The 11,680-nt window shown below is 52.4% G+C and overlaps 5 protein-coding genes across 5 annotated transcripts; 2 read left to right on the top strand and 3 right to left on the bottom strand.

The window, feature by feature from the left end:
- Positions 1-97: 97 nt before the first annotated feature.
- On the top strand, positions 98-2,442 carry trpB (tryptophan synthase TRP5; the record flags this gene model as incomplete). Its single annotated transcript, XM_043286777.1, has 3 exons — positions 98-233; positions 324-627; positions 714-2,442. The coding sequence occupies 3 exons, from the start codon at positions 98-100 to the stop codon at positions 2,440-2,442; spliced, it is 2,169 nt and encodes a 722-aa protein (XP_043142712.1).
- Positions 2,443-2,988: 546 nt separating this feature from the next.
- On the bottom strand, positions 2,989-5,063 carry Aud_001276 (H(+)-transporting V1 sector ATPase subunit B; the record flags this gene model as incomplete). Its single annotated transcript, XM_043286776.1, has 9 exons — positions 2,989-3,287; positions 3,353-3,571; positions 3,626-3,900; positions 3,957-4,273; positions 4,339-4,500; positions 4,577-4,612; positions 4,697-4,716; positions 4,794-4,878; positions 4,965-5,063. The coding sequence occupies 9 exons, from the start codon at positions 5,061-5,063 to the stop codon at positions 2,989-2,991; spliced, it is 1,512 nt and encodes a 503-aa protein (XP_043142711.1).
- A 572-nt stretch (positions 5,064-5,635) lies between these two features.
- Positions 5,636-7,952, bottom strand: Aud_001275 (universal stress protein family domain protein; the record flags this gene model as incomplete). Its single annotated transcript, XM_043286775.1, has 4 exons — positions 5,636-5,801; positions 5,864-5,925; positions 5,999-6,783; positions 6,842-7,952. 4 exons carry the CDS (start codon positions 7,950-7,952, stop codon positions 5,636-5,638), a joined length of 2,124 nt encoding a protein of 707 aa, XP_043142710.1.
- A 1,504-nt stretch (positions 7,953-9,456) lies between these two features.
- On the bottom strand, positions 9,457-10,504 carry Aud_001274 (DnaJ domain protein; the record flags this gene model as incomplete). Its single annotated transcript, XM_043286774.1, has 2 exons — positions 9,457-10,244; positions 10,318-10,504. 2 exons carry the CDS (start codon positions 10,502-10,504, stop codon positions 9,457-9,459), a joined length of 975 nt encoding a protein of 324 aa, XP_043142709.1.
- Positions 10,505-10,935: 431 nt separating this feature from the next.
- Aud_001273 (putative DRAP deaminase) lies at positions 10,936-11,583 on the top strand (the record flags this gene model as incomplete). The annotated part of the gene is made up of 1 exon (XM_043286773.1): positions 10,936-11,583. One exon carries the CDS (start codon positions 10,936-10,938, stop codon positions 11,581-11,583), a length of 648 nt encoding a protein of 215 aa, XP_043142708.1.
- Between the last annotated feature and the right edge of the window lie 97 nt (positions 11,584-11,680).

Raw genomic sequence — 11,680 nt, 5'->3', positions numbered from 1 at the left:
CTCCCTCTCTACTGTCAATTCCTTTGATCCGTGACATTCTTCAAACTCTAAAATTCGCCCCTCGCATTGAGCAGTTCCCTGCTCCCATTCACACACCATGGAAGGCATCAAGAGCACATTTGCCAGGTGCAAAGAGCAGAAGCGCGCAGCTCTCGTAGCATACATCACAGCCGGCTATCCCACCGTCGAGGAGACAGTTGACATTCTCCTTGGGCTAGAGAATGGAGGCGCAGGTATGATTCCTTACCCCGCCGGGACACCCTCATATTCGCCTCCCTGACCATGGAGACTTCATGCTAACACAATCCGTTGAATCCCAACAGATATCATCGAACTGGGCATTCCCTTCACAGATCCCATCGCAGATGGCCCCACCATTCAGAAGGCCAACACCCGGGCTCTGGCCAATGGCGTCACGGTCACCACAGTTTTGAACATGGTCCGCCAAGCTAGAAGCAGAGGCCTCAAGGCTCCGCTGCTTCTGATGGGCTACTATAACCCCGTCCTGCGGTATGGTGAGGAGCGTATGCTCAAGGATTGCAGGGAGGCTGGTGTCAATGGGTTCATCATGGTTGATCTTCCTCCCGAAGAGGCGGTGCGGTTCAGAGATTTGTGTGCTAGCAATGGGTAAGTGCTGTGTCTCGTGCGGGAAGCCTGTGACAGGCGCGGGTTCGTTCTTCAATCTGGTGAACGACGCTAACTTGCTCTCATAGTCTGTCTTATGTTCCGCTCATTGCCCCTGCCACCTCCGAGTCCCGTATGAAGCTGCTCTGCAAGATCGCCGATTCTTTCATCTACGTCGTTTCGAGAATGGGTGTCACCGGTGCGACGGGACAGCTGAGCTCGAATCTGCCAGAGCTTCTGAAGCGCGTTCACCAATGGTCGGGTAACGTGCCCGCTGCTCTGGGCTTCGGTGTCAGCACTCGTGAGCACTTCTTGAATGTGCAGGAACTCGCTGAGGGTGTTGTCATCGGTAGTCAGATCATCACTGTCCTGGGCCAGGCCCCTGCCGGTCAGGCGGCGAAACACGCGGAGGAATACTTGTCGAGTGTCACTGGCCGCAAGCTCGAGAGAGATGCTCAGGGTCTCTTGACTCATGAGATCAATGTGTTGGAGGCCGTGGAGAAGGCTCAGGCACCGGCTGTCTCGCAGCCTACCGAGGTTGTTACCGAGGCCGATACTCCTGCGGGTCCTGGATTGGCCGACCAGATCGACGCTCTCAATGGAACCGGTAACCCTGCTGCTCAGCCATCGCGCTTCGGTGAATTTGGTGGACAGTACGTCCCGGAGTCTCTCATGGACTGCTTGGCCGAGCTCGAGCGCGGTTTCCAAGAGGCTGTGAATGACCCCAAGTTCTGGGAGGAGTTTCGCTCTTACTACCCATACATGGGTAGACCCAGCAGCCTGCATCTGGCCAATCGCCTCACTGAATATGCTGGAGGTGCCAACATTTGGCTCAAGCGTGAGGACCTCAACCATACCGGCAGCCACAAAATCAACAACGCTCTCGGTCAGATTCTCATCGCTCGGCGACTCGGTAAGACCCGAATCATCGCTGAGACCGGTGCTGGACAACACGGTGTTGCCACGGCCACAGTGTGTGCCAAGTTTGGCATGAAGTGTGTTGTGTACATGGGTGCTGAGGATGTCCGTCGTCAAGCCCTAAACGTCTTCCGGATGAAGCTTCTTGGCGCCTCCGTCGTGGCCGTCGATGCCGGAAGCAGAACCCTGCGTGATGCCGTCAACGAGGCCCTTCGTGCCTGGGTTGTTGACCTAGACACCACCCACTACATTATCGGTTCCGCCATCGGACCTCACCCCTTCCCCACCATCGTGCGTACGTTCCAGTCTGTCATCGGCGAGGAAACCAAGCAGCAGATGATGGAGGCCATCGGCAGACTTCCCGATGCCGTCGTCGCTTGTGTCGGCGGTGGCAGCAATGCCGTCGGCATGTTCTACCCCTTCTCCAAGGACACCAGCGTCAAGCTGGTCGGCGTCGAGGCCGGAGGCGACGGTATCGACACAAACAGACACTCGGCAACCCTGACCGGCGGCAGCAAGGGTGTGCTGCACGGTGTTCGCACCTACGTCCTCCAGGACGAGCACGGTCAGATCTCCGAGACCCACTCCATCTCCGCCGGGCTGGACTACCCTGGTGTCGGGCCCGAACTCAGTTCCTGGAAGGACAGCGACCGCGCCCGCTTCATCGCAGCCACCGACGCGGAGGCCCTGATCGGCTTCCGCACCCTCGCTCAGACCGAGGGTATCATCCCCGCCCTGGAGTCATCGCACGCCGTCTGGGGCGCCATGGAACTCGCCAAGTCCATGAAGACCGGCGACATCGTCCTGAATCTGAGCGGCAGAGGAGACAAGGACGTCCAGAGCGTTGCGGACGAACTGCCCCGTCTGGGTCCCAAGATCGGCTGGGACCTGCGGTTCTAAGCTGCCCTTCCTCCACATGATCTCAATTGACCCTTTCACGTATCTTGCTTATGAGCGACGTCTGGCACGACCTTTTTCCCATCTTCTTCATATTTCTTTCGGTCTGCTTGAAAAAATGGACGATGTAGTTTATATATAGCATCGGCTATGAGAAAAGCTCGGTGATGAATCATCCTCTTCGGGGTCGCATTTTCCACGTGGAATTGCACATGTATCTAAAAGCTGGATCAAATAAATAGATTTTGCATGCTGATTGCGAGCTTATGGGAGCCACGCCTACTGAATAGTGCGAACCAACCACACATGTTTAATCTATCTGGATATATCTTATTTGCGAGAGATTGACTTAGACTGTGCGACATACAACTACATAACAGAAAATAGAGTATATGCAAGCTCTTAAGAACGAAAGCTTAACGACGCGAGCTGAAGACGACGAGATTTAGGAGAAAGAGAAAATTGAAAACACACCTCTCCTCGGCGAGGACGAGCCACGCATACCTCGACAACGAGAAGAACACCGATAACGCACGCTATATGAAATATTTAGGTCTCGATGAGAGGAGTACCCGCGTTCTCTGCGGAGTTGTCTCTTGTATCCTTGGCCGGCAGCTTGCGTGCGGAGCGGGCGTAGAACTCGTCCAGAGTGCGCTTGGGGATACGGTTCAGCAATTCCTTGGGGTAGATGCGAAGCAGGTTCCAGGCGATGTCGAGAGACTCGAAGATGGTCCGCGACTCGTAGGGCCCTTGGCTAATGAAGGTGCGCTCGAACTTGTCCAGGAACTCGAGGGAGAGCTTGTCTTCTGACGAAAGGGCTTCCTCACCGACGACGGCTTTCATGGCGGCTGTGAATGAATTGTCAGTGCGCATTCAAATAATGATCTGGGGGATTCTGTCAAGGTAAACCGACCGGCATCTCGTCCAATAGCGTACTTGGCATACAGCTGGTTGGACACATCGGAGTGGTCTTTACGGGTACGACCCTCACCAATGGCAGATTTCATGAGACGTGATAGAGAAGGAAGGACATTAATCGGCGGGTTGACACCCTTGTTGTACAGTTGACGATCGACGAAGATCTGTCCCTCGGTAATATAACCTGTCAAGTCGGGAATGGGGTGGGTGATATCTAGAGGACACAGTCAGCACAAATTGCTAAGCGATCGCAAAAGATTATGCTTACCATCGTTGGGCATGGTAAGGATAGGAATCTGAGTGATAGATCCGTTACGGCCCTCAACACGACCGGCACGCTCGTAAATGGTCGACAAGTCAGTGTACATGTAACCGGGGTAACCACGACGACCGGGAACTTCTTCTCGAGCAGCGGAAACCTCTCGAAGGGCATCACAGTAAGCCGAGAGATCAGTCATGATAACGAGGACGTGCTTCTCGAGCTGGTAGGCGTAGTACTCGGCGGTGGTCAAGGCAAGACGAGGAGTAATGATACGCTCGATTCTGGAGAACGGTTAATCAAAAAAGACAGGAAACTGAAGCAGCACCGGCAAACGTACGTAGGATCGTTGGCCAAGTTGAGGAAGAGAGTGACACGCTCCATACTGCCATTCTCCTCGAAATCCCGCGTGAAGAAACGAGCCGTTTCCATGTTCACACCCATAGCTGCGAAGACGATCGAGAAATTCTCTTCATGCCCATCATGGACGTCCTTGGTGGGCGGCTTGACCAGACCGGCCTGCCGACAGATCTGAGCGGCAATCTCGTTGTGGGGAAGACCTGCCGCAGAGAAGATGGGAATCTTCTGACCTCTGGCGATTGAGTTCATCGTATCGATGGCGGAGATACCGGTGGAGATCATTTCCTCGGGGTAGACCTAGAGTTCCCACGGGTTAGCTTCACCACCCTACAATTGCCCATGACTGAGTGTCGGATACATACTCGCGAGTAGGGGTTAATAGGTTGCCCGTTGATATCCAGGTAGTCTTCTGCCAGAACCTTGGGGCCCTTGTCTATAGCACGACCTGATCCATCAAAGACACGACCCAGCATGTCCTCGGACACACCGAGCTTCAAGCTGTGGCCGGTGAACTCGACTTTGGTCTATGTACAGGGGCAGTCAGCAGCAGATCCAGCTCGATAAGACACCATGTTTATCGTCCAGAGGCCAAATCTTTACCTTTTTAACATCGATGCCCGAAGTACCCTCGAAAACCTATAGTAAGTCGCAAAACCATATGAGCACCCCGCATGACAAAAACCGAGCTTCATAGCCTCGCATTATCGGGTTGGTTCACACCTGTACAACTGCTCTGTTGCCTATTCATTCGTCCCACATATCAGCCGTCACGAGCGGGACATATGCATCGTGCTAAACGCCAGGAGTAAAGTCATACCTCTAGCTTCAAGGACCTGACCCGACCGCTCTGTCCCGTCGGGGAGAGTCAAAGAGACGATTTCATTGTAGCGGGGGAATTTGACCTTATAACAAACAATGTCAGCATGTCATTCCCTTCATGCTGCAGATAGGTTTGCGTCAACGCTGCGACCCCAGGCCAATTACGTACGTTATCAAGGAAGACCAGCGGACCGTTGATACCTCCGATGGTGTTGTAGCGGATGCGAGGCTTGATGTTGGTCATCCTCGGGTCGACGAATTCGGCCATGGCTGCAGGATCCTTGGCGGATGACCGTTAAGAGCTGAAGGAAGCTATAAGAGAGGGGATAAAAGGTCTGGAAGAGCTGCTCCTGACGAGGAGGCCAAGTAGTCGTCCGTAATCGATCCAAGAGGGATCCACGCCCGCAGCTCCAGCTTGGCGGTGACGCATGCACGTGATGATCCTCCGCCCCGTCAGGATGATCTCTTTCGACTGTTGATTAACTATGTAGGACAATGGAGTTGCTTGGATAGAAGGATTTACTTGTCATTAATTATTGAAATTTTCTCATTGAAAGGGCTCAGCCCGTGTACGATGGTATCCTCATACTCTGACAACATAAAAGTTTGGGACACAATAGAGTGTGATGCTCAAGACAACAAGGGAAAAAAGATTGCCAGCAAGAGCAGATGCAGATGGAAAAATCATCCTTGCCCCCCATGGTAGTAGATCATAATCATACACATCAAGGAAAAGAAATCAACATTATGGGAATATGACAAAAACGCCCGCCATGCATTATGGCACCATGAGGACACCACCGTAAAAAGTATCGTGGAAGCCATGAGACTTGTCGCACTCTAATCGACCTTGGCAAAAGCTAGCTTCTTTGGTGTCGCAAGATTGTTGGAAAGGCGAACATTTGTCTTCTTGTTCTTTGTCTGCTTTCGTAATTTCTTGCGTGCCACCATGACCGGGACAGATGAGTTCATGACCAAGTAGTTGGAGAACGATCCAAGGAGAACACTGCTCAAGCAACATTATATTAGCTTCCGATAGATGCAGACTCGTCCTCTCGAGCGACTCACCCTTTCAGAGCGCTTCGGCCCCTGGCTCCCACAATAACAAGCGTAGGCTCGAGACCGTCAATCTAGCGGCAGACTGGTCAGTATATCTGGGCAAGCGGGGTTCGTGGACTCATAAGCACCAGGACGAGTACGTACAGCTTCTGTGATCATATGTTTTGGGCTCTTGCAGTGAATCACCTCGACGGCAACTCGGACTTGCAAAAGGGTCTTTCTGAGCAAACGGACACAGGTCTGCGAAATAATCTCCACCGCACGGTTTCTCTCTCCTTGGGCTTTGGGCACACCCCGGGCATCGACAGAGCTTGGTTTGCTGTCCGTACCCTGTCCAAGACGACCCAACAAGGCACGAGGCAAGTTACTGGTGATCGACTCATTCTGTGACTTAAAGAAAGTTTCTTCCGTCTGGGAACCAACAATGGTTGCTGAGTCCTGCATTGCTTGGGCGCCCTCTCCGATCTGTACCGACGACGCGAAGGGAATGCTCAGCTCCTCGTTAACTGCACAGACAGCAAACATAGTGTCTCCGTCCCTGAGAATGGTACCGATTGTCCACTCCAGGGCGTAAACAGACTCTTCGCTGAGATCAGTGGCTACTAGATACTTGCGCTGCCGGCGACGTCCGCTCTCGCTCTCTTCCTGTAGTCGGGCGTAATCGCCTCGAATGATGGTTCTAATCGATCGGTTGGGGACTGAAGTGTCAATAGCGGACAGTTGCATGGTGAGTTTCTGCGCTCGCTTGATATCCGACAATTCCGCTTCGTCGTCGGATCCAAATGGCGTACTGAGGGCGGAGCCAGGATCAAAGCTTGTCCGAGGATGAACATCAAGCATATGCGGGCCCTGCTTTGCAGAGTGCACCAGAGTAGGCTTTTGATCGGAGAGAGACGTTGCTTTCAACTTCTCCTCCATCACTTGGTCGTCTGTGAAATGTCTGTCAGTATGCGGAAGCCATACGGATCTCAATGAAGCAATACATACGCTCATCCGTAGCACCATCTACCTGCCCTAGAGTGGCCGCTTGATCGCTTGCATCCGGAGCCTTCTTTCGGCCACGCTCGATCTCACCATCGCTGTCGTCATCACTGGACGACGACTCATCGGGTTCATCTTCGCTGCTATCCATTGGGTTGTTCTCGCTATCATACAAATCTTTGGCTAAGCGCTCATCACCAATGGATGATGTAGTGGTGTTAATGTCCGGTTCTGGAGATTCGCTCTCCTTAGGAGGCGAAGTCACACTGGTGCCAGTGCCGCCGACCGACTGCGGAAGGGCGGAATCCGAGTTATTGGCATGGGTGTTGTTCATGAGGGATGGTTTTTCCTTGAGCTTCGCCGGCTTGCTCGGCTTTGGGGATGAAAGGTTCAGCGGATTGGAACCGAGCCAGCGATTCTGGGAGCCGGACCGAGCACGTCGTTCGGGAACTCGAGAGTCGAGTGACGCCCCCCGGGACGAGCTCTGTCGCCCGGGCGTCCTTCCTCTGGCAAAACTTGGGAGGCTGACTTTCAAGTCAAATCCCGACATCATCGCAGCCATGGTGCTCTTGCTCTGCTTCTGATGGTTGGGTTCCCTCGGAGGCTTCTCCGGTAACTGAATTTGTATAGTACGCTTGTGTAACACCGGCATATCGTTATTGTCGAGTTTATTTCGGTCTACTATTTTTTTCTTTCCGATCGAGATTTGATCCGAATTGTCCGAAGCCCTGCGAGCTGCAGATGGTTCGGATTCACCGGGAAATCTCTTCAAAGAAGCGTACGATGTTGCAGTCTCAGGAGCACCAGAGCCCGACGGCGATGCAGATTCCGAAACAGGACCTGCCCAGCTGCGACGATTTTTAGAAGGAGAAGTCACACCAACCCCAATACCGGCGATGGATGCATGACGCGGAGGCAATATATCAGGAGATGGAGCAGTGTCAAGCTGGCTCCGCAATGGGGCCGCTTGGGCTGGGGGGCTTCGGTTAGACGACGGGCCGGATTCAAGACGCTCATCTTCGATCCATTCAAGACGTTCCGACTCGAGAGCACCCGCCAGAGATGACCTGGCTCGTCTTTTCGTCCTGTTGTATGCGCTACTATTGTATGCGGCCATTCTGTATGGTTCCGCCCGCGGCGGTTTGACAGCCCGAGGTTAGATAATTGAGAATATGCTTTGTTGTTTGCAAGACTTGTCCAGGCGGCGAGGAATGTGGAGAGAGATCAACGAGTCAACGATGATTCGTCAGTTTCGCCTTTCTGGCTAATGTATGCGTACTCGAGTTCCGCATTCAGGACCAGAAGCTCGCTGCCTTTTTAGTCCAGCTGTCTGAAGGCTGAGACCTTAACAGGCCAGCAAGTGTACTTGCTTGGCTGACAATACTCCTTTCCGGCAGAACCACAACCCGGAAGGGTGCTGTAGACAAGAGGCGCCTGTTTTCTCCGCCTCTTAGATTCGAGAATAGATAGGGGCAGCTAGAGGACTGCAGACACTCGCAAGAGAAATTTGCGAAAATGAGCTGCAGCTCGAAAGGGATAGATATCTTTGTCCGACACAAACGCGGTAGGAATCACCCACGGCCTTCTCCGCAAAACGCCAAGAGAGGGAGTCGAAAAGCGCCACAGACAACAACCGCACCGAGGCTTGGACAAGATCGAGATAGATTAAACACGAGCGATGTGGTTTATAAGATGGAAAAGATGAGAGGCTTACAGGGGTCGTGAATAATACAAAAAAGGGGTTGCCTAGAGAAATAGGGAGGATCACAAAAGGTTCTGCCCGCTGTCACACTCTGTCGGGCACAACGTCCAAAAGGCTCGGCATAGCGGGGCATCACATACAGAGAGAGCACATGAGGCTGAGGCAATTATTGCTCTGCCGTTCAGAAGAAGAGAGAAGAGAGGAGAGACAGGGTTCTCATCATCTTCATTCTACAGATATCCCTTGCATGATGTCACAAGGCTTGGTGATCATGGAGAAGACGACCCATTGCTTTGAAGTCTTTGGGAGCCTATTTGCCTGAGGGTAGCATTCCAAGCGGATAATAATCAATAGTCTCTTTCCGCCACAATATGCAGAGGGGATTTTCTACATCATAATGGCTTCAGAGTGAATCAATGCTATGTCCTTGAAACCATAGAAAGCATACAGTGAGCATAGATTTATCAGGCCTGTCTGTAAGAGGTATTTGTGTAGCCATTTGAGGGCGAGAGATTGCCACTAACAATGCGTCACATGCTGAATGCGGACCGAAAATGAAAATGATCAACCAAACATACAGGAGCGATCAAGGGGCGCCAGGTGAAAAGCAAATACCGGGGTATGCTAATATTGATGGCAATACTCCGTAGTGATCATGACAATGATGATCTGGCATTGTAACCTGCTACATATGTAATACCATGCTATTCTCAGATAGCAATTGAGCGTCATAGAAACACCGGGCTACCTACAGTTTGCTCAAAACATGATATGCAATGTGATGCGCAATCCTTCCATAAGATGCCCACCTTCTCCCAAGAGTTCATGTAGAGACCTGCCAAGTACCAAATACTCCCGACGCCGGGCGAAAAAGGACAAAAAAAAAGAAAATAAAAAGGGGAGATCCCAAGTGGACCGCTCACGCTTTCGACTTTTTCGTCTTCTTGGAAGCCTGACGAGCAGCGGTGGCAGCAAATGCTTCCTCGGGCGGCTCCTCGAAAAGAGTCTTCCGTTTCTTGCGCTTGCCGTCGCCTTCCTTGAGCGTCTGCGCCTCTGTCTGCCATTTTTCCATGAGCGATTCCATGCGATTGGCTTGTCGTTGCCTGATAGCTGCGGCGAGATCACCAAGATCAGAGACGTCCTTCGTCTTGGCCTTCTTCTTCGTCGTCGTCGGTGCCTTTTCCTTGACTTGCGTTTTCGGTTTCTTCTTCTCCTCCAGCTCCTTGGCCAACTCCTCGGCTTCCTTTGCTTCCTGCTGCGCCCGCTTGATTCTCGCCTGGCGCTTCTTTGCCGGCTCATCTGTGTACTTCTTGTAACCCTCCACCTTGCCTTCGGCAATAGCCTTGTCAATAACTGCGCGGAACCGCTCGTCGTCATCGAGCACATTGCTCAGCATCACCGACTCGTAGACACGGTCCATATCGCCTCTGTGGCTGTCGAATGCCTCCAGGATATCCTTCTCTTCTTCTGCAGAGCCCTGATACTCCTTCTTTATTTTGTCAATTGCATCCGTATCGACCGTGTTCGAGTACAGGTCTCTGTAAAATTCTGCCCAATCGAAATCTTCGTCGCCGACGGCCGCTTCTGCAGTGCTGCCGGTGCGATCGAACCGCCTGCGGCGTTTTTCGTCCGACAAGATCGCATAAGCGAAGGCAATCTGCTGAAACTTGGAATGTGCTTGATCTTTCTGGTCGGCAGGAGCCTTGTCTTTGTCGATTTAATCAGTAACACAATTCAATACTTACTGCTTGTGTTTGTGCGGAAATCTCAAGGGAATTACCTGGGTGATGCTTTAAGGCCAGCTTCCGGTAGGCAGACTTGATCTCGTCCTGAGTCGCATCCTCTTTGACACCGAGAACCTCGTAGAGGTCGGTTACAACTGGAGGGCCAGACGGTCCGTCATCTTCGTCGGAGGTGGTCCCTTCGTCATGATTCTCTTCGAACACATCCTCGGAATCAGAAGGCATGATTGCGGTGTTTACGGTAGCGGATGTAGGGAAAGGAGATGGAAAGAAAGACTGGCAAGGTATGGCCCAAATAGTGTTAGAGTCTCCAAAAGACCCCCAAAAATCCGATGAGAAAACAGATGAGAGGTGAGTCAAGCAGCTGGTTTGCTTTGATATGTGCGAGATGTTTGAGGGAACGCGACAGACGCGACGCAAAACCACTTTGATTACCTTATCGGGTTAGGCTGGGGATAGCTTTATCAACCTTCGTCATAGCTTCACTCTCTGGACAGCTCCTCCACAGAGCAGACACATTGTAATTCAACCATCACCAGTAGCTGTTCATTATTTCTGCTGGCCATTATACAATCGCCTACAATTCTACCTTCTTGTGAAACTTCACCTCACTAGCTCTCAAATCAAGTTTGCTTTTCTCACAGCCACCCCGCGAAATGACCGCATCCCCCCACCTCGACTACCTCCGCCAGTGCCTCTCCCTAGCAGAGAGGTCGCCTCCACGCCCAACCAACTTCCGCGTCGGCGCGATCCTCATCTCCCGCAAAGATGGCGACCTCGAATTCAAAGATGATTGCATCCTCTCGACAGGCTACACAATGGAGCTAGCCGGCAACACTCACGCCGAGCAATGCTGTCTCTCCAACTACGCAGCCGTCCACTCCGTCCCCGAGGACAAAGTCGCAGAGGTCCTCCCCTCCGAACCCGGCCGGAAACTAGTCATGTACGTGACGATGGAACCATGCGGGAAGCGACTGTCAGGGAATGTGCCGTGTGTGCAGCGGATCATCAGCACGCGCGAGGGAGGGCGGCCGGGGATCCAGAAGGTGTATTTCGGGGTTAAGGAGCCTGGGACGTTTGTTGGGGAGTCGGAGGGGTGTAAGATGATGACTGCGGCGGGGATTCAGTGGAGGGTTGTCAATGGGCTGGAGAAGGAGATTCTGACGGTGGCTACGGCAGGGCATGAGAATAAGGACGAGGAGATCAAGGCTGCGTTGGACCAGGTAGAGACTAACTTGGACGATGTCAGTGATGAGGAAAGACAGAGACAGGCGCAGATACCTCGAAATCCTAAAAAGCGTTGAGCCATTTTGACTGTATGGTTGCGACTTGATTAATACGATATACTTATTTGCGGAGCACAGCAAGTAAGTCATGGTATTGGTTTTGGCATGCATTTCA

Source organism: Aspergillus udagawae, assembly GCF_001078395.1.
Source record: "Aspergillus udagawae IFM 46973 DNA, scaffold_1, whole genome shotgun sequence".
Taxonomy (NCBI): domain Eukaryota; kingdom Fungi; phylum Ascomycota; class Eurotiomycetes; order Eurotiales; family Aspergillaceae; genus Aspergillus; species Aspergillus udagawae.
Note: the sequence above shows the minus strand (reverse complement) of the source record. Positions and strands in the feature narration are given on the sequence as shown.